This window comes from Tasmannia lanceolata, unplaced genomic scaffold (assembly GCF_043159265.1).
Source record: "Tasmannia lanceolata isolate RefF3 unplaced genomic scaffold, GAP_Taslan_0.1 ptg000002l, whole genome shotgun sequence".
Lineage (NCBI taxonomy): Eukaryota > Viridiplantae > Streptophyta > Magnoliopsida > Canellales > Winteraceae > Tasmannia > Tasmannia lanceolata.
In genome coordinates, this window is record NW_027518679.1 from 42112141 (window position 1) to 42140139 (window position 27999).

The 27999-nt window shown below is 40.6% G+C and overlaps 1 protein-coding gene across 1 annotated transcript; it reads left to right on the top strand.

Annotated features, from left to right (window-relative positions):
• Positions 1–4396: 4396 nt before the first annotated feature.
• On the top strand, positions 4397–12335 carry LOC143873337 (ankyrin repeat-containing protein ITN1-like). The gene is made up of 5 exons (XM_077376805.1): positions 4397–4562; positions 4649–4714; positions 4806–5516; positions 8057–8466; positions 11344–12335. The coding sequence occupies exons 1-5, from the start codon at positions 4535–4537 to the stop codon at positions 12175–12177; spliced, it is 2049 nt and encodes a 682-aa protein (XP_077232920.1). The 5' UTR covers positions 4397–4534; the 3' UTR covers positions 12178–12335.
• Positions 12336–27999: the final 15664 nt, after the last annotated feature.

Here is a 27999-nt window from a genome sequence, read left to right on the forward strand (position 1 = left end):
AGTGACTCGCTGACCCCCAAGTCGATCTCTTGATCCTAGAACTTCATTGAAATCCCCCCCGATACACCAAGGAGCGGAACATAGGCGTCGCGTCTGATTTAATTCTTCCCAAAAAAGACACTTCTCAGAGGATGACAAAGGACCATAGACGCCTGAGAAGAACCAGACTGAATTATCATTGCATTTTCGGAAAGCAACGGAGAGAGAGAGAAAACTCCACGCCAAACATCTGTGCTGTCCCACAAGACTGAATCCCAACCCACCAAGATGCCCCCTGAAGCTCCTTTGGATGCTAAGAAAGCAAAATTCCAGTCAGTATTGAACCCCATGCTTCTCATATCTATGTTACGGATTTGCTCCATCTTTGTTTCCTGAAGACAAACAACCTCAGGGCGCCGATGTTTAACTAATGCTTTGATTTGAATTCTTTTCTCCCGAGAGCCCAAGCCGTTTATATTCCAGGATAAAATCTTCATTAACAACTGTATTCCGATGAATTCCTCCCCGCCCTGATACCAGACTTTCTTCCTTTTTTCTGGGATGTGAGACCTTTGCTATGCGATCCAGAATCATAATTGATATCCGACTGAAGTCTCACCAATTCGCGCTCCGTGCGTTTCAGGTTTACTTCGGATATGGAAACTGGAGATGACACTCCAGCGACCCGTAGTTCTGCCGCCTTTATGCTAGACCTATATTCCTCAACGGGACCCGGAAATATTAGACCCAGATGAGAACTAATGTGCATGGTATGATCCACCATCAATTCAAGCACCTGTTGGGAAGAAACCAAGCCCGAGTCATTCCGTGGAGGGACATAAGAGAGTTCTGAGTCACAAGGCAGGAGCTGAAAATCCGCCTTGCTACACCATCTCAGTGGACAAAGATGGGAGAAACTTCCAAGCGATACCCTGACGAGCGAGCGAAAAGACCACTCCCTAACTTCACCAGAGAATAAATGCTTCATACCTCCCAAACCACTATAATCAATGATCACCTTCCTTTGCCCCACCCGGCACTGAATGAAGAAACGGTCATCACGAGAGATAAGGATACACATACTCTTGTGACGTTGCAGACTATACCCCCACACCCGGTTGTCACCGAGCTCCTCCTCAGTCTCAGAATACGTGCGAGTAGCGCCCATTGTGCTTGAGTCGTGGATGAGGCTCTCCTCCTGGTTCCCAGGACTCACCAGTGGAGAAGCCCAAAGGTCCTCTGAAGCAACTTCTCTTTCAGAAAATTCCATTGAACCCGAATCGGGCACGTAGATTACATCTACTCGAGGAGAGTCGCTGTGGTGCGGAGGGGATAAGGCTGAGATAATATCTTCAAAGCTGTTGACCTTAGAGTAAGGAGTAGCTGTTGCTGATGAGTCTTGAATAGGACCAGCTACACTGGACCACCTGTATGCATGTGGGGGACCCCCTTTTTGAAATTCAACATTTTTGCCAGGTGAGATGCTGCTAACCGGTGCCGCTTTCTGCGCTGAATGTGAAGGAATCTCCGACTCCACCAACCCGACGACCCCAGCATTTATCTCCGGCACCGACAGCAATGCTGAGGCTTCATTGATGGCATTGAAGACATCATGGATTGCAGTTATGGGATGGTGAACTACTTCAGCTTCACTTACCCCTTCAGTAGGAGTATTTAAAGGAAGACCCAACTCTTCTTCGAAAACCATCTGCCCAGCCGGAGAAGGAGAGGAGATTTTTGCAAAGTTCGGGTCGTCGTCAACTCTTTCCCGGGAGGCTAGAATCCAACGAATTGTGCCATCGATAGAGCTTTGGAAAGATAGTTCACTTCCGGGGCGTCCTTCAGACATGATCAGCATCCTACCCACTTCATATCCGAAACCCGCATAACACGACAAATCTACCTCCACCACCTGGCCTATTTTCCTCCCTATACGCTGAAAATTATCGGCGCACCATGCTTCAGGCGGAACTCCTTCTATTTTCCACCAGGAAGGCTTCCCCACCTTAGGAAATTTTGTATCCCACTTCTGTAGATCATCCAGAGGAGAATGGGATGGAGAGCACCAATCTCTGATTAAGTGAGATCGATTAGCGCCCGCTGGGATGGAAATTTGGATTTCTAAAGGAGCAATTTTATACACCACAGCTTCAGTCCTGCTATTGCGAGAGAGCCAGTCTTCCAGCGCATCCAGATCACCATCCCACCCTTCCTTCATCTTCCCCCATAAGCCTAAGTCTGCATTACTAATAGACTTAAGGGGGACTACTTCAAGGTTGAAAGCTACACCTTCCGAAGTTGCAGGAAGCAACGGCTCCATTCTAACATTCTCTGCTTGAGGCACTGTTGGTTTAGGAACAAGCCGCCTCCTCGCCATCGGATCCGCTGACTGTTCTTGGTGCCCTGGAAAATTGAAGTCCGAACTGGACCAGACATTATGACACTTCCAACATCTAACCCTCCTTCGAAAATTCCTGAAAGCACATCTGCAACATCTCCAATCTCCCAGTTCTCTATTCTTTCTTTTGTGGAAGGCACTATCCATTCGTCTTCCCTTCTTGCTTCGGACGGGTAGCCACTCCTCCTCTTCAGATCGGTGAGGCCAATTTCTCTGCCCAACTGCCGGCTCAGAGCCAAACTTCTTCCAACCTCCTACAGAATCGCCCAAAAGGCCTGCTTCGGGGTTGATCCGCCGGACCCCAAGAGGGATCAAATTCGCCCCACTGGCCCATCTAGGGCGATCTCCCCCAACACCTCTCACCCCGACGGAGGTCATAATTGTCACGGAATCCTCCTCCACTCTGCAAAATGTGCCGACCACCGAGCCGTGAGAATCCACCGGATTCTGGATCGGAAACCCACGCGGAGACCGAGATGGAGGAAGACACCGAATCTGAAGGAGCTGAAGAAGAAGAGGTAGAGGATACAGATGAGAAGAAGATCCCTCTCCCTGCAAAATTATCCTTGTACGAGAATCTTTCTGTAGATGGCGACCAGATTTAATGTCGTGAGGTCCACCTGGCCGGGTGCATAGTTACTTGTATGCTGTGACTATCGCCCAGCATACGAACTATGTCCGTTTTACACACAAGGTGTCCAGGTGTTGAGATACTAATGGTGCGGTGGCACTAGAAGGCGGGTATAGCCCTCACGGCTCCTACTTATAGTATCTCTCCGAGAGTAACTTGTATTGAGTGATTCCTGAATAACCGTCGGCAATCCGTGGTGCAATCGGCTGAGATTGGTGATGATGAATGGGCTATATAAAGACGGAAAATGGAAGAGATTATATGGGTTTACGCTATGCCCCTTCGCAATATGGTTCGCATAGACGTTTCTTCAAACACCTGGTGGGCATCACTGTTGGAATGTCCCTGCAAACAATAGTTGGCAAGTCTCTTTGAGGCATTTCATCAAACATCAAGGAGGCGTAATTGCAAGAGTATTTCTGCAACTTTAAACTGCCTAGAACCGTGCCCTTCACGAATGGTCTCTGCAAATATGATGGGAGCAAGAGGAGTGTTCACTGCACCTTCACGAATGGTCTCTGTATGCTCATTTTCCTATCCAATAACCTGAGTGTGACCATTGGTATCTTGATTCAAAAATCAAACGAAGGCTTCTATCTTCCGGGGCAATCCGGACTAAGCCCACCCGGTGGGGTCTGGCAGGGTGAATCCGACAGCAAATCGGCAAATCCCAACTGGACGCTTATCAGTTTATAAACCTATCCTTCCTTTGCTGTTAAGTCCAAAAAAAAATTTCCGGTATTCCTCAGCCTCTACAAGTTTTTGGGCTACAAATGCGTAGTTACTCAAATCTTATGACTTGTGAGAGCTTCAAAATTAATAGATGGCCTCCTAAAATAGACGAAGAATAGATTTTTGGGGCAGAGTCACTTATATTATAACTTAATAATTAATAATTAGCCATTAGAACCGAGGAACCGGACCGGACCGAACCGATTATGTTCGGTCCGGTTCGGTTCGGTCCTACTGTGTACTACGGTTCGGTTCGGTTCTTACGGTTCATGGAACCGAGAACCAAGAACCGAAAAAAAAAGAACCGAGAACCGAACCGGTTGGCCACCCCTATCGATTTATCACTGCCCTTTGAGTTTTTATATGGTGTGTGGCCGATAGTCCGGTATAATAGGCAGCACAGTCCTTTATTACAAATACTGGACCCTACGACCGCGCACCATAAAATAGAAAGACTCGCAGCAGCGTGGTCTTCTCACTGAGAAGTGACAACATAAAAAAATAAATGATAAATTCGCCTAATTTTCTTGTCCAGGCCACCCCTTATAGTGTAAATAGGTAATCTTATACACTAGATGGGGCTGGACCAGAGAAAAAAGGAGGGCGAATATATCATTTCCCAATAAAAAACGGAAAACAGGAAAACAAAACTAAGAAAAAGACAAGAAACCAAACTCCTTTCCCCTACTCTCTAATCTTTACTCACCCAGTTTCCCCTCCCTCCTCTTTCCTCTCTCCCCCAAAAGCTTTTCTCTCAAAAAAGAGATTTTAGGGTTTGAATCATCTTAACAAACATGGAAATCCAAATCCAAATCCATCAAGGTACGCTTCTCTTCCCGATCCCTTTTTCTCTTTAAAGACTTTCCAAATCCTCATTTTCTGTTGAGTTCTCATGTTTGATTGTGTAGGAAGAAACATGGATTTGGAGACAGGACCAAACCCTAACCCTAACCCTAAAGCTGGAATCGATCAAGGTACGCTTCTTTTCCCGATCCTTTTTTTTTCCTATCTGTAAAGGTTTCCAAATTTGCATTTTTTGCTGAGTTCTCAATTTTGATTATGTAGGAGTAGAGAGGGATTTGGAGAAGGGACCAAACCCTAACCCTAACCCTAACATCGAACCGTTACGGTTGCGGCGGCCATCTTCGTTACCGCCTCTGTCTCCGTCTCCATCTCCATCTCCATCCTCGATCGCCTCGACGCCGGATTCCGGCAAACGCATTGATCAGAATCTGGCTACGGCCACATCAGCTCCGGCTCTTGTTCTCTCAAATTCAGGGAAGGCTCTAGCACTCTCGAATTCAGGTAAACGGATTGATCAGAATCCGTCACCGTCGTCTGCCACATCATCACCGGCTCTAGTACTCTCAAATTCCGGCAAGGCTCTCGTTTTATCGAATTCTGGCAAGAGGATTGATCCAGCTGGGAAGAAGAAGTATGTGAAGCAAGTGACAGGCAGGCACAATGATACAGAGCTCCATTTGGCTGCGAAGAAAGGGGATTTAGCGGCGGTGAAACAGATCCTTGGGGAGATTGATGCGCAGATGGTGGGAGAGATTGGAAGTGTGGAATTTGATTTGGAGGTCGCCGAGATCCGTTCTGCGGTAGTGAACGAGGTCAATGAATTGGAAGAGACAGCGTTGTTTGTGGCTGCGGGGAGTGGGTTTATAGATGTTGTGGTGGAGTTACTGAAGTATTCGAATAAGGAGAATGTGGCGAGGAAGAATCGGTCGGGTTTCGATGCATTGCATAAAGCTGCGAGTGAAGGGCACCAAGGTGAGGTCTTTGAATTGAATCTATACTCTGAGGTCTTTGAATTGAATCTATACTGTGAAACAACCAGTTACTTCAAAAGCTTAAGCTGTTAGAGTTGGTGTTGTTTAATCATTTCTGCTTCAACGTTCCCCCTCACGTGCGGCTTCTAGTTTTTGGGCTGGCCGTAGATGTGGATTTTTAATATCAAGGACTTGTTGGGTTTTGAACCCATGACCTGCCGTGAGGCAATAGCTGTGATATTATGTTAAACGACCAATTACTCCAAAAGCTTAAGCAGTTAGAGTTGGTGTTATTTAATAATTTATACCTCAACATATACCTTTGTTCCTGTTCTAATTTTGTAATGCGACCCCAAATCAGTTCGCAATAGGATTGATCTTCTTTCTTAGAGGGAAGATGAGCCTTTTGACCCACTTCGAGTGAAAGGTCAGCCCTCCTATGCGTGCAAAGACAAGGTTTTGGGTTTCAAATTCTTCATTGATTTGAAAGATGGCTAAAGATCGTTGATTACAAGTTATTTATACTAAATAAAAACACTTGACAACCAAGAGACCCAATTAAATAAAACTCCTAAAGACTAGGACCAACTAACCCTTATTCTCAATTCTTATCATAGTGTCCTATTAACTCTAAAAACCAAAACAAAAAGGTACGTAATAAACAGTGAAAGAAATTTTTTATCTTTCATTTTGGAGTTGTTCGACTAGGTTTTGTTGCACAATTTTTTATTATTTGAAAAGTCCACTCGAACTCGTTGGAACATTTTTTAGCTACTGTACAGGATCAGAGGGCTTTTCTTTTTTCTTTTTTATAGGGTTTGTTGAGATGTTTTTTGGGCTTTCGCCACATGGGTTTTTGATTTTTGAGTTAGTAATTTGGGTTTTCTGTGGGTGGATTTTTTAGTTTCATTTTCCTTAACTTCCATTTTCCTTTTTGAGTTCCAAAACAGGGAGTCTTTGGGTTTTTTGTAGTTAAGCCCTGGGGTTGACTCAAAGAAGAGCCACTTGAAGCCATCTACAGGAAGTGTCAACGAGGAAGAAACAAGCTTGGAAGGAAATGACGTAACCCTAATCCCTCCTGCACGTCTTAAAGCCAGTGAGGAGGGTAATTTTGTCCTCAGAATATTTACCCAGGTTAGTTTGAGTCATTCTCCGTCATGTTAAAGTCACGGACCGTCAATGGAGGGAGCATATCAGCCGTATAATTCGGCTTTCAAAACGTCCTTCCCGTTTTAAACGGTGGATTTCTAGCCAAAACGAATTAAACGCGTTTTTTAATTTTCTTTCCAAAACTACCACTTTCCTTTTAAAAATTACAAAAAAACCTAAAGCCCTAAATCGTGTACATTTTGTTCCTTTCTCCGTGAAACCCTTCTCTGCTTCTTGTCGTCCCCATCCCAAACCTAAGCCCTAACTGGTAAGCTCTCTCTCTCTGTGAAAAATCTTTTGTGTAGAACATCCTGAGGCATCTTTTGTGCACAACCATAAGTCCGGCCAACTCCTTTTGTGTTTTCCTAGAACAGTGAAACACAAAAGATGAGTTCTAAATCATAAATAGATAAACTGGGTCAAATACATTAATTAACTTAGAATTGAAACTGAAATCAGTATTGAATCTATTGATACAATACATAAACAAAACCCAATAAACTCTGCCTAGGGTTAAGGTTTTCTCCTGGGGAATTAGGGTTTCTCTTATTTGCAACCATCTCACTCAATTGGGCCTCAAGAACTGATATACGATTCTCTATCTCCTTTTCCAGTTTCAGTTTCTCAATCTCTCAAACAATATCAGACCCATTGACCGTCATTCCCTTTCTGTATGTAGACCCATTGACGCTCAGGATGTTCTACATAACTGTAAAACTGGCACTTATATGGCCCTATGGATATGTTGAACTTACTTTTTGGGATTGAATTTAATGATAATCTTAGTTTATTTTTGTGTTACATTTATATAAAAAGGGATACGAAGTCACGGATATACCCGTTTTTTTTAATCCGTTTTTTTTTAAACCGAAACATATTAAACTCATTTTTTTCATTCAACGTATTTTTGCCGTTTCCCGTTTTTTTTACTACATTTTTTTGAACGGTATTAAACCCGAATTTTTCCCGTCCTGTTTTTTTGCCGTATGGCGTTTTGCTAACTATGGGAGGGAGTCTACCTTATACACATAGAAAAGTCAGGGGGTGTCGTTGATGACTTTGAAACTATAGGGTCAAACTTTAAATTGTCAGAAGGTTTGGGTGGGTGGGGGGGGGCGGTGGTAAGTGTAATTTTCCCTTTGATAAAACAACAATGCCATAGAAATTCACAAATTTTATACATTGTGTAATATTTTTTTTCCTAATGGAAAGGCTAATATTGTTTGAAGTGGCTTGTATAAAATCTGAAGGCAAAAATGAAAAGTTTTTTTTTCCTGATGAATAGCAACCAAACTAATTCACTATGACTTGCTTATTGTTCCTTAAGTTACTGTTTCAGTTCTTAACTTCTTATGATGGCTTTCATGTGCTTATAATAACAATTTTATACAGCCATTGTCCAGGTACTTTTAACCCACTCCCCAGAATTAAGCAAAACACGTGGCCCGTCAAATGCAACCCCTCTTGTATCTGCGGCTCAAAAGGGGCACACAGAGGTCGTCAATGTGTTACTTTCAAAAGATTCTAGCTTGCTAGAGATCCCTAAAAACAATGGGAAGAATGCATTGCATCTTGCTGCCCGACAAGGGCATGTTGACATCGTAAAAGCATTACTCGACAAGGATCCACAGTTGGCACGAAGGACTGACAAGAAAGGACAGACTTCACTACATATGGCCGTAAAAGGAACTAACTGTGAAGTGGTAAAGTTGCTTCTTGATGCAGACCCTGCGATAGTTATGCTGCCTGACAAGTTTGGCAACACGGCCTTGCATGTAGCCACAAGGAAAAAGCGGGCAGAGGTACTGCTTTCTAACTTTTTGTCCTAAGATTGGTAAAATATTGTGTGATTTTCTTTTGGTTTTCCATGATATGCACACACAAGGTTTGAAATTTCGGTTTCGGTTTTGGTGTAAATTTTTAAAATTTTGGTTGGTATAATTTCGATCCCGGCTGAAATGCGAAATTCGGACGAAATTTAAAACCATGTACACACATGTATTACATTAACTTCACCTTCATGAATTATTGATATTAGAAATTTTCTTTGGGTGTACCATGATATAGGCACACATGTATTACATTAAATCCACCTTCGTGAATTATTGATATTAGTGCTTGAAGTTCTTATTTTGCATGTAAATTTGCTTAAAAATTCTTAACGCATTTCCTTTCATCATTTTAGTTGATTTAAACTTTTTTCATTATGACTACCCAAGGAAGTGTTGGAAATTTCTCATGGACAATGTAGGGGCATGGGCTACTAGTTTGAATTCTGATGTTATTCACTTTCAAACCACAAATGCACCTCATAACATGATAATTAAACATCAGTGGGTGGTTGAGCTACCGGCAAAAGAAAGCCATAAAACTTTACTCTCATCAGAAAATGATTCTCCACCAGGTCTCGGATGTATTAGAATCCAGAACATCCCAATCCAAAGGCCTCACAAAGTCTTCAGTCACAGGGACAATTGCCAAAGACATGCAAACTTGGTCTGGCTCGGCATCCACCTTAACCACAGCCAACTCTGGTTGGAAAGCCAATGATGGATCCTCCATATTGACTACATTCGTAGGGCTGAAAATCCTGTTGAAGTATAAAAGATTAAATAACACCATCTCCAACGGCTTAAGCTTTGAGCAATTGGTTGTTTGACACGGTATCAGAGCAAAGGTCTTGGGTTCAAAACTCCTTGATATTAAAAATCCACATGTAATTGCCAACCCAAAAGAGGGGCTACATGTGCCACGTGCGGGCCAACCCTAAAATGAGGGACGACACATGAGGGGGAGTGTTAAAGTATAAAAGATCAAATAACACCATCTCCAATGGCCTTGAGGGTGCATAATCGCAGCCCGCTTATAAGATTCGAAATCATATGAAGCCTCACCGACTCACGACTAAGATCCTAAGAACCAGCATTAAAGCAAGGAATGGGGCAACCTTTAGAAGTTCAGGCCTTGTGACTTCAGGTCTTCTTTCTAGTTTGTTTTAGAAGTAGCTTCTTTCGATAATGAAGGAACATTACACCATTCAAGCTCTATCTTTATGAGTCAGTGTTATTACTGAAGTGAATGTGTATGGAAGAGTTTTTTGTACTCAAAGAGGAGTATGTGTATGGACCAAGGTTGCCAGAGCGGGAATCGAAACAGGAATCGAAAGCGAGAATCGAAAGCGGGAATCGAAGGCTCCCAGGGAAGAATCCTGCTCAAGGTTGCCAGAGCAGGAATCAAAGGCTCCTAGGGAAGAATCCTGCTTCCTTGGGATGGACACCTGTCCCTTGGTCAGAGGTCCCTTTGTGGCGGTGATATACACAACAAGGAATTCTCGTCTCTTCGAGCTCCTTGTAAACAGTAAGAGTAGAGGAAAAGAAAACACTCGAGAAAATCAGATGGAAAACTTGAACGATACCGCCTTATCCCGGTCCTCTTCCTCGAGTACTATGGTGGCGGGACGAAAGAGGAAGCGTACTATGGAGTTAATTGATATAGAGGAAACATTGAGCAGGGTAAAGGCGATGGTTTACAATAAAGAGTTGGCTTCTAAATTAGTGCCAACACCGAGAGAAGTCATTAGAGACTTCTTGAAGAGACAGTGGAAGCTCTTCAAAGAGGCGGCTAACAGGAGGCCGGAAATATTTTTTAGTGTAATTGAGTCGCATGATGTTAAGGAAACCCACTCACCGATCCATAAGCATCCCTTCTTCACCAAGGTCTTGGAGGATGAAAAGACCTTGAGGCGGTTACGATGGGAAGAAGATAAGGAATCAGGAATTAAGAAACTGGAGGCTATGATTAAACAAAAAAGAGCACCTGAAGTAATGGACCCAAATGTCGAGGAAGCCCCGGCTATTAATCTCGATGAGGAGGTTTTTGCATCTGAGATTGAAAGACTTATGTCGGACTTACAAAAATGCTCACCTTAAAGAGAGCATCATGAAGTTCGATAGTAGGATGTCCAAGCTTAGGAAAGTACACATCAGGATGCTGGAAGGTTTATTTTTAGGAGCCTTGGATTGGAGGTATTTTGCTAAAGGCACTAGGCAAGTGTACAGTTTAGAGGGGGGGGGGGGGGGGGCATTATGAGGATAGGTGAAGAAGAGGTTCCCTGAATGAATACTGGCTTCAATGGTTATCAAGATCTTCGGTGGAAGATTGCAATGTTTTTAACAAAAAAAATTTGGAATTTTTCAGGGGTGACTAGATGTCCAATGAATGGGGAAGGGAAGAATACTTTGGAAGATGGTTGGGTCTTGATGATTTCAGAGCTGTTTTTTGGTGGATCTGGAAGACTGTTGGGAGGGCCAATCGTTGGTTTTATAGTTGTCCTTTTTTGTTTTCTTCGACCTGGATTGATCCAGGTCTTCTTACATTGTAATACTTGGGGGACTACTGGTCCCCCATGCATGTATTCTTCGTATGATCTGAATATATCTTCGTCATCTTTCAAAAAAAAAATTACTGAAGTGAATGCATCTAAAAGTTAAGAAATCGATTACTCTGCAGAACCCACAATTCTACAGCATCCCATGTTTTCATTGTGCACAATCTACATTTGGACTTTCTGATTCGTCCTCATCTCATGTAATTCACTGTTAAATTTCTTTTCATTGCTTGCAAGAATTTGATAAATGAATATGCCTTGATATTTTGAATTCCTCACTTGTCTTTTGCAGATTGTTAATGAACTTTTACTTCTCCCCGACACCAATGTCAATGTACTAACCAGAGATCACAAGACAGCGTACGACATTGCCGAAGGACTCCCTCTCTCAGAAGAATCAGCCGAGATAAAAGAGTACCTGTCTCGCTACGGCGCTGTCAGGGCAAATGAACTAAACCAGCCAAGAGATGAGCTGAGAAAGACTGTAACAGAGATCAAGAAAGATGTCCATACCCAACTCGAACAAACCAGGAGAACCAACAAGAATGTCAATGGAATTGCCAAGGAGCTCAGGAAATTGCACAGGGAAGGTATCAACAATGCTACCAACTCTGTCACTGTGGTCGCTGTGCTCTTTGCCACTGTGGCATTCGCAGCCATTTTTACCGTACCTGGTGGGACCGATGACAATGGAGCAGCAGTGGTGGTGAACACTAATTCATTCAAGGTCTTCTTTCTCTTCAATGCCATTGCATTGTTCACTTCTTTGGCAGTTGTGGTTGTTCAGATCACTTTAGTTAGAGGGGAAACAAAATCGGAGAGACGGGTCGTGGTGGTGATCAACAAATTGATGTGGTTGGCATCGGTGTGCACGTCTGTTGCCTTCATTGCTTCGTCTTATATTGTTGTGGGTCGTCATGGTTCTGAGTGGGCAGCGATTTTGGTTACAGTCATTGGCGGAGTTATAATGGCTGGAGTTCTTGGAACCATGACTTACTTTGTTTTGAAATTTAAGCGGAGCAGGAAGATAAGGAAAAGGGAGAAATCATCAAGGAGGAGCGGTTCGATCTCATATAATCACTCGGAGTTTTCTGATTCAGAACTCGATCCAATTTACGCCATTTGACGGGTACGTGCCTGATCCTTTTTTGCTGTTTTTTGTATTTGCATTTGACAGTTTGTGGCAGAGCTGTTTATGGGTTCTCCAAAATATACATTTTTTTGTTGTATGGTTTTGCATTGTGTATATAGATCCTGGAAAGAACACACGTGTGCTTTTTTATATGTATGCATCTAGGTCATCGTTTGTCAACCATGAAGAAAAAAATTCATGGGATTTTCATCTTTCTAGTCTTGACATAGGTAGAGGAAGGACGGGATAGGAGGGAGTTGAAGTGGAGTAAGGTGCAGAGTGGGCTGAAAAATTGGAGAAGCTGATGACATTTTCGAAAATGGAAACCATGAAAAAATATTCTATGGAATACTTCTTTTTTTTTAATGGTAAGAATATTCTATGGAATACTAGTGGGGCTACTAGTGACTAAGGATTAAAATTTCGGTTTCGGTTTCGGTTTCGGCCTCAGCCAAAAACGAAATTTCTTCCGAAATTTTGGTGGCAATTTCAGTTTCGGTGGAAATTTCAGTGAAAATCTTATAAATTCGGCCCATAATTTTTAAATTTCAGATTCGGCCAAAATTTAAAACCATGGTTGTGAGTATGAAAGCCCCCAAAAAACAGGGGATAAAACAACATAATTTGAAATTGTACATCTTCTTTTAAAACATCTATGTATAAAAAAATTCAAAAAAACAAAGAACATAATTTGAAGTGGTATATTTTTTCCACTGGTTTTTAGCGATTTCTTATACTCTCTCGAGGCTGTCTGCACTCGTGCCCTCTCAAGCCTCTCACCCTCTCCCTCCTCAGCTCATCTGAACCTCTTTCACAGTGGGGTTCACGAATATTCCATAGAATGATTTTTCATGGTTGCCAAACGTGCCCAAAGCTACATTTTCCCCCTGTTTTTAGGGACTTCTAACGCTCCCAACACTCCCTTCTCTTAAGTCTCTCCCTCTCGCTCCTGTCGCATATGTTGTCCCACAAACATTCCCTGAAATATTTGTTCGAAATGTGAGTAAGGCAGGCATGGCATTTGCTAAAAAATTGAAAAAAATAAATTCTTCATCGAAGCACTTCTCAAGCTCTTCTCACTCCCTCTTCTCATGTATCTCCCTTTCATGTCCCTCCTGAACAACTGGCCCTACAGATGTTTATTGGAAGAATAGTGATATGCTAACCTAGCTGGGGACCAGGGTGGAACAGAACAAATAGCCTCTTCACACGTTAACAATCTTGTTCCTGTTCTCATGCTTAAAGTGGCAAAGCTACCCTTCCCATCCCATGTTGCATGCGGGGATTTGTTTGGCTCCACTCTTGTCTCCATAGCAGCACTCTTCTTGGAATATTTTTTGTATGGTTACCAAAAATGGAGTTAGGGGGTGTTTGGATCAAGGAAAAAAATTATGGAAAATAATATTTTTCATAGAAAACATGGAAAACAAAAACCTAGGGTTTTGCAACTTACCAAGAAATCTTGTATGCCACCTCTTTTCTACTGGAAAAGAGGGGTCATCAAATCTGTTTTAGATGTAGGTATTTTTGTCCTTTATTTGATTATTATAAGGGATTTGCTAGGGACCATCGCAGAAGGCAGCTGTTGCATGAGAACGCGGCCACCTCAGATGAATAAGAACAAAATCTGATGAAAATTGAGCCTACCTGGCTGCTCTCTCATGCAACAGCCATTTCGCGAAATGCCTTATACGATGGTCCCTAACAAATCCCTTATTATAAAGAATAAAAAATGAAGTCTTCGTCATCCTTAAGATCATTTATAATATGATTTAAAATCAATTAAAATGAGGTCTCCAGCATATTTAAGATCTTTTAAAATCAATTTGACACAAATATCAAAATAATAAGGGTGGTAAGTACATCTCTCATGGCCTATTATGGGATCTATTGAAAAATGGTAATGATTCTCAAAATACAAGTTCGTAGGTTCTTCAACAAAATGGAGTGGTTGAAAGGAAAAATTATTATCTCCTTGAAGTCATGAGATCCCTTCTCTTGATAATGAATGTTGAATAAAATATTAGTATGATGTCATTTGTACACTTACGTACACTTCTGGCCCGTTTGGATACCTCATATTTTGTATTTGGATTTGGAATTGAGTTTTGAATACAAAATGAATAGATCTGCCAGCTCATGCTGAGGGAGACAGAGAGGGAAGGGGGTACAGGTTGAGGAGCGAAGAGGGTGAAGCAAACTGCCAGATATGTGGATTTCCAATTACTTATTTCCATGGAATATTTAGAAATCTGATTTTTTTTTCACTATCAGTAGCTGATTTGGAAATCCAAGGATTTGATCCGGATTCAAATCACAACACAAAAAGGGCTGCAAATGTGAGAAATCCAAATCAAAATCTTCTCGGCATCCAAACGGGCCCTTCGTTATTAATCAATTGAACGTCCTCTCAGGTTTTGATTTCTGTCAATCCCCAATTCAAGTTCTTCGTCCATATTTTACACTGTTTGCTGGTGTCTTTTTGTTCAAATTCTGGTCCAACTAAAGACAAGTTAAGAGCTCGATCGATTAGATGCATATTTCCTGGCTATTCCAATTTAAAAAAGGGATACAAATACTATTCACCCAAAGACAATGGACTGAACATGTCTAATGATATTACTTTTCATGAGTGCGTTACTTTCTTTTCACCTCTTGAAAAATTGTACCTTGCATTCCATCACTGATTTTGTTTGGCAAGATTGATTGCCACATTCACTTGTCAGCTGTTGCTTCGTTTGAATTCCTACCAAGGCTGCAGATGACTTATCCAAAGTAGAAAGAGACTATTCCTCTTTGAAGAAGAGAAAACGGTTCCTACACACATGTGTAGATAAGTTATCTACACACTATCTTAAAATACAGTGGGGGCCCACATTATTTGGGTGATCCAAACCATTCATTTTTAAGGCCCTGTCATAAATAGGGTGTCCACAAAAAATCAGATCCATAGGATCATCCTAACCATTCGAACTTTGGAGGCAAAAAATGGACTAATTTGTGAAGGTTTAAAGACATCCATTTTACCTCCACAAATCGTAGGGTTAGGATGATCCTATGGATCTGATTTTTTGTAGACACCCTATCTATGTGAGAGCCTTTAAAATGGATGGCTTGGATCACCCAAACAATGTGTGCCCCCACTGTATTTTAAGCTAGTGTGTAGAGAACTCTCTACACATATGTGTAGGAACCGTTTCCTCTATATATATATATATATATATATATATATATATATATATATATAGAGAGAGAGAGAGAGAGAGAGAGAGAAAACGGTTCCTACACATATGTGTAGATAAGTTATCTAAACACTAGCTTAAAATACAGTGGGGGCCACATTATTTGGGTGATCCAAACCATTCATTTTTAATGCCCTCACATAGATAGGGTGTCCATAAAAAATCAGATCCATAGGAACATCCTAACCATTCGAACTGTGGAGGCAAAAAATGGACTAATTTGTGAAGGTTTAAAGACATCCATTTTGCCTCCACAAATCGTAGGGTTGGGATGATCCTATGGATCTGATTTTTTGTAGACACCCTATCTATGTGAGGGCCTTTAAAATGGATGGCTTGGATCACCCAAACAATGTGGGCCTCCACTGTATTTTAAGCTAGTGTGTAGAGAACTCTCTACACATATGTGTAGGAACCGTTTTCTCATATATATATATATATATCAGAAAAGTGATTTTCCTCGTCGAGCAGATAACTTATCTGCTAAGTCGACCAAAAAAAGTGGGGGCCCATATTGTTTGGGTGATACAAGTCATTCATTTGATGGGCCCTCACATAGATAAGGTGTGCCAAAAAAAAACAGCTCCATAGGATCATCCCAACCATTCGATTTGTGGAGGTTAAAATGGACGGGTATAAACCTCCACAAATCTCTCCATTTTTAACTCCACAATTCGAAAGGTTAGGATGATCCGATTGATCTGATTTTTTGTACACACCCTATCCATTGAAGGGCCTTCCAAATGAATGCTTTGGATGCCCCAAAAAATGTGAGACTACATATGTTTTTGAGCTCGAGCTCAGATAAGCTTATCTGATCTCGAGCTCAGTAACACTCTCCTCTCTCTCTCTCTCTCTCTCTCTCTCTCTATGTATATATATATATATATATATATATATATATATAGAGAGGAAAGTGTTTCTACTCGGCCGAGTAGAAAAGCTTATCTACTCCTCCCTTTAAAAAGTACAGTGGGCCCACACATTGTGGATGATCCAAAGCATTCATTTGATAGGTCTTATCATAGATAGGGTGTGCCCAAAAAATCAGCACCAAAGGGTCATCCTAGCCCTTCGTTTTGTTGGGCCTTGTAGAAACAGAATGGACGCATCTTACGCATCTTACACAGTGCGTCCATTCTGTTTCTACAAGGCCCAACAAAACGAAGGGCTAGGATGACCCTTTGGTGCTGATTTTTTGGGCACACCCTATCTATGTTAAGACCTATCAAATGAATGCTTTGGATCATCCACAATGTGTGGGCCCACTGTACTTTTTAAAGGGAGGAGTAGATAAGCTTTTCTACTCGGCCGAGTAGAAACACTTTCCTCATATATATATATATATATATATATATATATATATATATATATATATATATATATATATATATATATATATATATGGAATTTTTTAGGGATCATTGCAGAAGGCATTTTGCGGCCGACTATTGCTTGAGGTTGTAGCCACATAGCTCACTTTGTGAAGGATTTTGTCTTACTAATTTAATTCATTTGTCGTGGTGGTTGCACTCTCATGCAACAGCCTACCCGCAAAATGCCCTCTACGATGGTCCCTAGCAAATCGAGAGAGAGAGAGAGAGATTATACTTTGGGTGCGCGTGAAGTTCAATATTTTTCAAAAGGTATTCTTGGGCTTTTTAGAGGAATTCGATCTGTTGCCTTAGAAAGGTAGATACGGACTAAGGATATTATTGAGAACAAGCCACCAAAAGTTGAAGAGGAGCCAGAGAACCAGAAAGTTGAGTTAGAGGATGATAGACCTCCTGGAACATTAGGTGTTATTGTAGTTCTTGAGATCTTTTGTGCTTTTGACTTTTCCTTAGATATTGTATCTAGAGATAGGTCTTGTCTTTGTTCTCTTGGTTTGTATTCCTATTCTCGTGGTAGGGTTAGTGTTTTGTATGTTTGATTGTAATATCTTACTCACTTTAATAAACCGACAGGTGTCCCTGCCAAACCCCAACCTACCTATAAAAAAGGGAATTGCTAGTGTCTCCATTCACGAGGTGGGTGGCCTGACATGCAACAGACCACCCACGAAATGCCTTTTGTGATGAACCCTAGCAAATCCCATAAAAAGGGATATTCTTGAGGCTGACTTAGTGGGAGCCAAAGATCAAGGAAACTAGGAGATTCAAGAGACTAAGGGGCCGTTTGGATACGCGGATTTTAGTATCCAGGATTTCTTTAGATGAGAGACAATAGAAGAAGCGACCAGCCATCGTTTTTTATTTCTTGCCCTGCTTTCCGTCAGTGAGAGAGAAGCAGATCATCTCATTTTTCCAGGTTTTAGAAATCGCAGAACGCATGAGAGATTTCTAAAACCTTGATTTCTTACTTAAAATCCAAGAAACACTGTTAGGGCAGCACATAACAGCTTGATTATGAACCTCTTGTACACTGTTTTCAAGCTAAAACCTGGATTCTAAAATCCGTGTATCCAAATGGCCGTTTGGATACGCGGATTTTAGAATCCTGATCTTTAGTTTGAAAATAATGTAAAAGAGGGTTCATGATCAAGCTGCGTCTTGATAGCGTTTCTTGAATTTTAAGTGAGAAATCCAAGTTTGAGAAATCTCTCCCGCATCCTGAGATTTCTAAAACTTGGAAAGATGGGATAATCTGCTACTCTCTTGCTGATAGAAAGAAGGGCGAGAAGTCAGAAAACGACGGCTTGTCTTCTTCTTCTCTTTTCTCTTACCTACAATTTTGAAGAAATCAAGGATTCTAAAATCCTCGTATCCAAACGGCCCCTAAGGATCTTCAATATTAATCCTGTATGCCTCATTTATTGGGCCACAATGTAAATAGGTTGCACCTCGTAAATCATCCACCATACTTTTTGAAAAATACTGGACTGAGAGAGAGAGAGAGAAGGACCACATGAAAAGCAAGCTGTGGCAAGAGGGGAAAGCGTGTTTACGTTGGCGTAGGGTCCCTCCCCCCCCCCCCCCACCCCCCACACACACACACGCACAAACCCCAGCTTACATACCAAAAAAAAGCTATGGCAAGAGCTTTTTGTTTTCAAACAGGGAAAGTCTAATTAAATAACTAAAAAAGAGCAGAAACTCGTGAAAAACAATAGCAGATAATTCTTCACACATCCACATCACAATCATAATGGATCCAAAATATCAGTCTCTCTGTGTGCTACTCTTTTATAAAAAAGAATCAGATTTCAATCAACGATCTGAATATGTTAATAGCAACCCGTCGGCTGTTGACCCAAGGTCAACCTTTGCTTCTGATTTTTTACTAGGGATAGTTTCTAGAACGTTATGTATATGTTTGGTGGAAAAATAAAATAAGATTTACTTTTTTCCCTCTATTTTATAGTCACCCTCTCCTTATGCTTATCCCTCTCAAATCTCTCCTTCTCCCACAGCCTCTCCTCAATATTCCATGCAAAAGAATTTCATGGTTGCCAAACATGGCCTTTGAGTGCGAAAGTACATTCCGTGAAATGCCTTTTGCGATGGACTCTAGCAAATCCCTTTGAGAAATTATATGTTTGCCCACTCTTCTTCCCCTGGCCACCATCTTGGAGTGTAAAAAGTGTAGTCATAAATACACATAGAGGAGGCTGTCCCAAGTTTGAGAAAAAGGGTAAAGTAATCACTTCCAAAAGTAATGGCAGCAAAGTTTTTTTTTTCTTTTTTTTAAATAGTGGGGGTGCCCATTCTCTTATATCCCATCCACAATCACCCGTTTTTTCCGATGTGGGATGATTTGTTTTTGCTTGGAACCCCAACAATCTCCCCCTCTATGCAGAAGCAACGTACTCCCCCTCTATGCAGAAGCAACGTAGACAATCTCGCCTCTCCATGCGGGGGCAACGTGGGAACCACGAGATACTACACCGAGATTTCCAAGATCTTCCCTGAGGTACATTTCCTCACTCGTAGGCAAACCGGGTTACCACGTCCTGAGCTTTGATACCATTTGTAGGAAATTTAACCGGGTAGAACTCATCCGTAAACGCTAGCCATTAGAGGGAGGGTGCTCATTCCCTTATAACCCATTCACATCCACCCATTTTTCCTGAAGAACCATTCACTTGAAGGACATGGTCTTTATGATATCACTACCATTTTATGAAGTGGGAAGGGAAGGCATGGGATACTAAAATCTCAAGCTGTGATGTCAATAACCTCTCCATCTTAGGGTTAGGAAAGCAAGGAGTGAAGAAGCTTGAGGGCGAGAGGAGAATCACCGTTGAAGCAAAAAAGCAAACAAAATCATGAATATACATAAATGAACAAAATTATGAAGGATATTTTCGTACATTGGCGCCCTCCGTTCGGAAACAGGACTCGAATTTTGTGGCTATATCTGGGTCATGATTCAAAATAATTTCAGACCTTAGGATATGAATCCAATGGACAAGATCGGATCCAAACGTTGCGCCCAAATCTTGTCCATTAACATTGGGATCCTTTGAATCCACTAGACTGTCTGGCTCCATTGACACACCTATTTGTATGTGGGGGTAATCTTAGCCCTCCTTGTAACGGTTGTTCTTCGTTTATATTTTTTTAATGAAAACTATCTTATCCGAAAAAAAATCATTGTAGAGGTGTGTGAACGACCATTTTGATTATATGCACCATTTGAACCTTCTCACCTAGTTATCAATTCGCGGAATCACTCTATTTTCCACTAATTGAAGGTTCTATCAAGTAAGAAAATCTACTATGATATGATCCACAATTTTTTAAGTTTTATTTTGGGTTGGTGAAGGAAGGTAGCAAAAAGCACATGTAGAACAAGTTTATTAGTTTATTTAAATCCCATTTCAACGTCAAGGACTTTAAGGTTCAAACATACCACCTGCTAAGAACAAAAATAAAAGACTTTTAAACTAAGGTCCAGGCTTTGTTTGTCCGTTTGTCATCGAAGCCTAGACTTTTATACAATAGGGTATGGAAGCACAAGAGGTTTTAGATTGAATCCCTCCCACGTGAAGCACATCTACCTCTCTCCAGTTTTGTTTTGATATCTTAATGATATCAGCACAACCATGTTTTGATATTTTCACTCACAGATCTTGTCTCTTAGTATTTAAAGAGTTGTCAAAATGTTCTTACAGTTCTCCAAAGCTCTCAAAAGGCAATTAAAAAAGAAACTACAGGCTAGGTTTGTGCAATTATTAAAACATGGTTGTGCTGATATCATTTCCCTGATATATTATTCGCCCTTTTTTTAACTTGGGACATCCTTCTCTGGTGTAAAAGAGTAGTTATCAATACACTAGAGAGGGGTGTCCCGAGTATAAAAAAAAAAAAGGGGCGAATTTATCACTTCCCTTCCTAAAAAACACTAAGTGCGTGTTTGGCGTACCGTTTAAAACACCGTTTGGCGTTTGAAACACCATTTTGGAGCCAAATGGCCGTTTGGGAGTGTTTGGGTGCGCAGCCACCGTTTGAAACGTCGTTTGAAACACCGTTTTGAACCCTCAAAACGGTGTTTTGCAAACGGAGGGGGGGAGGTCCGTTTACAAAACGCTGTTTTGAACGGAGTTTTTGGGCTATGGGTTTTTACGTGTTTGTCTTCACCAAAACCCATTTTTACGTATATGCTTGCGATTTTATGCGTTACGTCAAATACCAAAAAAGTGGGAGTGTTAATATCATTCTTGAGGACACAAATTTGTTAAATTGTTAATATTTAATTCAAAACAAGGGGCTGCTGATATCATTATATGATCACTTAATTTTGATTTTTTAAAGACAAAAGAATTAAAAGAAACCCTAGTTTCTTACTTTCTTCATCTACTTTGCAAAGTTGCAAACCCTCTCACGCCTCACTGCCTCAGCGCCTCCACTCGTCCGGCAAATCCGGCAAATCCAGCCGTTAAGAAGAAGAAGGAGAAGAACCCCAAAGGTATATCTTTTTTTTTTTTTGGCAATGATGTTTAATTTTAGTAGTGTTTGAATGAAATCCTAATGACCTTTTAATATTGGGCCTAATGAGAGAGTAGTTGAGTTACATTGAGGCCAACCAAACAATACCCTTTTTGGTCATTTTACCACTAAAACTCTGTTCTGGGGCATTTGCAACCAAACACACAATACCTCCGTTTGCCGTTTAATATGCCATTTTGATCTGGCCAACCAAACATGAAAACGTCGTTTGGCAAAACACCGTTTTGCAAAACGGCGTTTTAAACGCTATTTCAAACGGTACGCCAAACACACCCTAAGTAGGCAATTAGAAAAGAAATAATTTTCTAATTATTTCCCTTTTTTTTTTTACTGTTTTTAGGGATTTCTCTTGCTGTGTCCATTCAAGCCTCCTCAAACCTCTCCTCCTTCTGTGCTCCTATTTCACGATTGGGCCCATGAATATTCTATGAAATATTATTTCATGTTTAGATCTAGAGAAAAGAAAATTACGGAGAGTAATATTTTTCATGGAAAATAAGAAGTCCAGGCCTAATAGATTTGCAGTTTTCCTCGATAAACAAGGAAATTTTTTTATTTTGGAACAAATCATGGAAAATGAGTGAACCAAACAGTGAAAAAAAATTGTTTTCCATGAAACAAAAAATTCAAAAACTACCAAAAATTTATAGTTTATGGCTGAAGTTAAAAAGGGATATCCAATTTATCAAGTAAAGGACTTCAAAAATTCAATGTTTAAACTAAACAAAAACTTTGGATCAAAGTTAAGTCTAGAAACATTTAGAAAATCTGATTCTTCGGCCTGTCGAGGCTACATGTGTCCGACTCAAACACAAGTTTGCTAGGAAAATTGATAACCCGAATCAAGTTCCAATCCGATTACATGGTAAATTTTGGATCCCAATAGAATCTAAACCATTCATTTATGTAGCCATGAGACTAGAATTCCGTCCTGTTTCGGTCCATTCTGGTTCTAATCGATCTGCTTCAGTTGGTACATAATTTTTTGACAAAATTACAGACTATTTTTTATTTTTTGATATTTTACCTTAATTTTTAGCAGTTTTTACCGCTTTAATTTTAAAAATTTTTTTGTTAAATTTGGTTCATATAATAGTTTCTTATATTTTTTTCTAAAAAAATCTTCGATAGTAGGGTCTTTTCTTGAACAAAACACCGAAACGTTCCGCTCCACTGACAAAAACTACGCGAAGAACAAAACGGAATCGGAATGATTTACAAAGACAACAATTTCCTAGTGTTCGGCGGGAAAATCAGCAGCGATTTACAAGGACAATATCATGCTATGTGTAGGGATGATCTAGAGATCAAGGAATAAATAGTGTGAAGAGACATGGGCGAGTAGCGAAAAAGTTCTCTGAATAGGAGCTCATCAGGTGTGAGTGGGTAGCACCACACAAGCCATCACCTAAGTCGACTCACGAAGGACAAAGCAATGGTACAGAGGACATGTGGGAAGATATTCTGAAAGACCCATTGAAAGATGTTACGACTCCCTAGCAGACGCTATAAACATTCGAGCCTTCAATTGGTCTGGGGTTCTTGCCGCATACATAGTCTTTACTTTATCTTCGTAACCTATGGTAACCATGTATTTCAGCTTAGCTTAGTGTTGGCGTAACTTCCACTGGTATGTAGGATATCCGGATATCTTGTGCTCTCTTAATTATTAATGAAAGAATATTTTGTTGCTTTCTCTCTTTCTTCGTTGCGGTTTACATTTTCGCGTAGTGGACATGCGTTTTAGTCACCAGTTGATCACTACCGTTGTAACCTACCTATTCACCCGCATTGTTAAAATGGTTGTTCTAACGACTATACACCAGAGGGGGCCTATAGGAAAGGAAGCTAGAACTTTGTAATCGCCTAATTTGGACTAATGACCAAACTAGCGATTAGCAAAACTCGGTTGTGATAGATCACATCGTTGGTTTGGTGCTTCAGGGCAAAATTGTCCGAAATTGTTGAACCGTGATGGTTCTAGTATGTCTGCCTATGAAAAACATCGGCCAAGATTAGGGGTGCAAGTTGGGCGGCTCAACCCGAACCCGACGGGTTCAACCCGGGAAAAAGTCGGGTTGGGTTGAGTTCGGGTTTGAGTTCTAGTCGCGTTCGGGTTTGAGTTCTGGTCGGGTTCGGATTGAGGGCTTGGGCAACCCGACCCGAGTGAACCCGACTTTTTTAATAATTTTTTAAAAGTTTTAAGCTAAAAATCTCGGGTTGGGTCGGGTTGAAGTTGGGTTGGGTCAGGTTCGGGTTGGCAAAAAGGGTTCCTCGGGTCGGGTCGGGTTGAACCTTGTCGGGTTGGACCTCGGGTAGGGTCGGGTTCAGGTTGACCAAATGGTTGCTCGAGTTGGGTTCGGATTGGCCTGAACCCGACCCAACCCGACCCGAGTTGCACCCCTAGCCAAGATGCTTGGGAGTAGCATCTATCACAGGACATCGATTGGCATGCTCGGTGTGACCCAGTAAAAAGGCATCAACCAGGTGTAAGCCCAATGGTTCAACCCTTGGCAATCTTCTATCTTGTTTTGATGATTCCAATCACAAGTGATTATGAGTACTAATTGTATTTGTAAAAAGGCATCAACCAGGTGTAAGCCCAATGGTTCAACCCTTGGCAATCTTCTATCTTGTTTTGATGATTCCAATCACAAGTGATTATGAGTACTAATTGTATTTGATGTGTAGTTGAAGAATTTAAAAGTCAAGGAGTAATGGATCAAGACATTGATGCAACCTTAAAGAATCAAGTGAAGCCCAAAGGAGAAAACCTATGAAGTAAAGAATCAAGATTAAGCTTTTTGAAGAACAAATGTCAAGTTAGAAGGTAAAGTCCAATCCAATCACTTGAATTCATTAGAGGCATCAAAAGGGGTTTAAAGAGACCCTAATTAAGTTAAACTAACGAAGGCAATCAAGCGGACCAAGTCCCATAAGACAAAGTGAAGGATTTAAATAAAAAAGGTGAAAAACAAAACATGGCGGTCGATCACACATAGGCTGATCAGCCGTTGCAATTTAGAGAACAAAATAAAAAATCCAATAGCCAGCTACTCGCGGTCAACTACACCCAATATTCAGGTTTTTTTATATGGCATAACTAGGGGTGCAACTCAGGTCGGGTTCAACCCAAAAAAAATTAGTTTGGGTTCGAGTTGAGTTCTGGTCAGGTTCAAGTTGAGGGCTTGGGCAACCCGCCTTAAGTGAATGTAACAACCCAGATTTTTTTGACTCTCTATTTTTATTTTTTTTAAGAGACAGCCAAAAGTCTGAATCGCTATCATAAGATCAGAGACAAAATATAACTGAAAATTAAGTGATCTTATTCTTAATAAAAGTTTATTACATTGATTAATAGAACATATTTCATAAATACAATAAACTATGGAGGCATTTTGCTAAGGCTAACTTGCCACACCAAAGACTCGCATTTCACTATTCACTCTTCCAAGTCATCCACTGTTGGAAATCTTGAAATGCTTAAGCAACATTAGATACAACGATCTAGCAGGGTCATTCAGTGACCCAACTAAGTATGGAGATCAATAAAAGAGTAAGCAGTAATATAGTATACTGAATAGAATTACAATCTAAGATAAGCAGGAATAAAACTTAAGAGGTTATTTGGAATAATAGAAATATGAGTAATAAGGAGAATAACTAGATAGTGCAATATGCATGAAATATGGAATGGCTACCCAAAGTACTCCAGCTCCCCATAGCCTGTTACATTTGCCTGCACAATCGGTTCCGTGAGGACTTGTTACGGCAGATCCTACCGCCTCAGGACTTATAGTCTCTAGAGGATTCCGCATCGACAAGGGTTAGCGCTTATCACCCTTGACGTCTAAATATCCGGGGATAGCTCGTTGGCCTCCCATCTCCCACCCACTAACAATGTTCATATAATGGCATAACACCTTATCAGATCTAAACATATATCATATTATCATTCAATAAACGATAATATTGCAACACCCTTATTGAAAACCATATAACGTTTAGGTCAGCTATCACCTGGCTTATCAAACTTGAAGAGTGTTTATCTGAAATGACTTGAACTGCAATCACCCTGAAAATAAAGAGTCACACATATATTCTAATAATTTTTTTTAATTTACAAATACTTTATTTATTTATTTATTTTTAGATTCCTTTTAATCCAATAATATGTTCAATTTGTTTTCATCAAATAATGTTCATTTCAGTCCTCAGTCCAGATAATGTCCTTCGTGTTCCAAGACCGTGTCCTTTCTGTCCAACTTATGTTCTAAAATATTTATTTTTAGATTCATTTAATCCCATAATATGTCCAATTTATGTTCATCAAATAATGTTCATTTCAGTCTAAATAATGTCCTTTATGTTCCAAGACCGTGTCCTTTCTGTCCAACTTATGTTCTAAGATAGTATCATTTGTATCCAAAATAGTATTCATAATGTCCCACAGACAGTATCTTTTCTGTCTGGTTTTAGACTCAGAAATTACTCATTTAGTTAACATTATATTTGTTCAAATTTTTAAACATATAGTACACATACATACAGTCATTATTTTCGTCCATTTTTTGACCTAATAATTCTCGTATTATGTCTGTCCCAAATAAAGTCATGCATAGTGAAATCCTAATTTCTGCCTTATTTAATTAGAAAAATAAATAAATAAAAATCTTACCTGATGAGAGAAGTGATTCTCCCTAGCCTCCCCTCTCTCTCTCTCTCTCTCTCTCTCTCTCTCTCTCTCTCTCTCTCATGTTAAAGGTTTTATTAAAGTAGTTGAGAGGTGGGTCATGCTGGCGATGGGACCCGCTGGTAGTGAGACCCTCTTGTGGTGGGACCCGTTGGTTGTGGGACTGCTGGTGGTGGGACCCGCTTGTGAATAGTACTTGATGGGTCTTTCTATAAATTGTAATTATTAATATTACGTTGCATAGTACTTTGCATAGTGTTTTATAAATAGTACTTTTTGAATAGTATCTATGAAATAGTGTTAAATAGTAAATTTTAATGGTGTCCGTTAACAATATCCAATATATAATATATTTACTCATTTTCGTCGACATCTAGGGCGGTGGCTTAATGGTTGGAATCCGTTTAACCTACGATTAGTGTCTAAGGTTCGAATCACGTAAGCCCCATTATGCCAGATATCCCCATGTCCTGATTTACTCGGGGAAAAATGAGTAATGGTCGATGATTACCCACTTATGAGGCCACTATCATTTTACCTTCTACTGCTAATTTTTATCCAGGTATTACAGTGAAACCCGACATTATTTATCATTTTTTAGTTTAGTAAGCTTAAAAAGTCGGGTTGGGTTGGGTTGAGTTGAACTCGGGTCGGGCGGGTTCAGGTTGGAAAAAGGGTTCCTTGGATTGGGTCGGGTTGAACCTCATCGGGTTGGAACTCAGGTCGGGTCGGGTTGGGTTTGGGTTGGCCTCAACCCGACCCGACCCAACCCAACCCGAGTTGCTCCCCTAGGCATACTCAAGTCAACTCAACTCAATTCAACTCAACAAAGCCTTTGCCCCAAACTAGTTGGGGACAAAGGCTAGTAAAAAGTAGGAGTTAGAGAGCTGTTGGGGGAGTGCTGGATTACTGATTTGGCTTTGTTTGAGTATAAAATGGGGCTCTACCCCCTTGAACTGGATTAACCCACTCTTAAACTCATTAGGAACATCTATTTGAGTGATTATACCCCTTTGTGCCTCTGTTGGGGAAATTTGTGAGGGATTGGATCTCGGCATCACTTGTAAATTATTTCACTTTGTTCTTATTTCACATTGTTTTATTAGCCTTTGAAGAAGGCTTTCCTTCTTTCTTGTCATTTATTCATTTTGTTGAGGCATGGAGCCACCTCAGTTAGTGAGTGTTGAGGCACAGAGCTACCTCAGTTGATTGGCAAGTGTTGAGGCGCAAAACTACCTCGTATTGTAGCAGTTTCGTCTTCACCCGTGAAGAAGACCTGGTTTAGTAAAGCCATAAAGGGTTTTGGTAGAGTGCATGTAGGTTCAGGGTTTTGGACCGAACCATTATAAAATCTCAATGCACTCTTTCCCTTCTTTTTCTTATTTTACTTGTGCCTTGAATTTTATCTTCCTTAGTTTTATTGTTAACCTTATTATTCGATTTTAATTTGCGTTAAACCTTTAACAGGGACAAAAAAAAAAATTTACAAACCCAATTAACCTCTTGTTGGGTTGTCACCTGGGCCGCAACGAGTCAATTTTCAAAATCCAACACCAATTGGGCATAAAATGCAATTTTTAGTCCAATAATTAATTTTTAACTCAAAATCAAATCTCAAAATTCAAAATGAAGATGGCCTGGTTGCACTATTGAGTCCAATACTCAATTTTGGTCTTAATATCCAAAACGAACAGGGCCATAATAATGTAACTGTAGAACTCACCCTTGAAAGCTAGCCGTTAAGCAGACGGTGCCCAAGCCCTCCACATCCCTTTCACTTTTTCAGACGTGGGTTCTTTGCTTTTGCGTGTAGCCCCTACAAAAATGTCAGCATCTAATCAAAGAGAGAGGGATAAGAATTGTTTATTTGAGAGAGATAGAGAGAGTGTGTTATTATCAAATAGGGCTTTTGCTAACGAGGGCCCTAAGT

Excerpts from the sequence above, each read along its gene's own strand:
- LOC143873337 (XM_077376805.1), top strand. The coding sequence starts at position 4,535 with ATGGAAATCCAAATCCAAATCCATCAAG. Across the intron at positions 4,715-4,805 it reads TAAAGCTGGAATCGATCAAG|GAGTAGAGAGGGATTTGGAG; the intron begins GTACGCTTCTTT and ends TTGATTATGTAG. Across the intron at positions 5,517-8,056 it reads TGCGAGTGAAGGGCACCAAG|CCATTGTCCAGGTACTTTTA; the intron begins GTGAGGTCTTTG and ends AATTTTATACAG.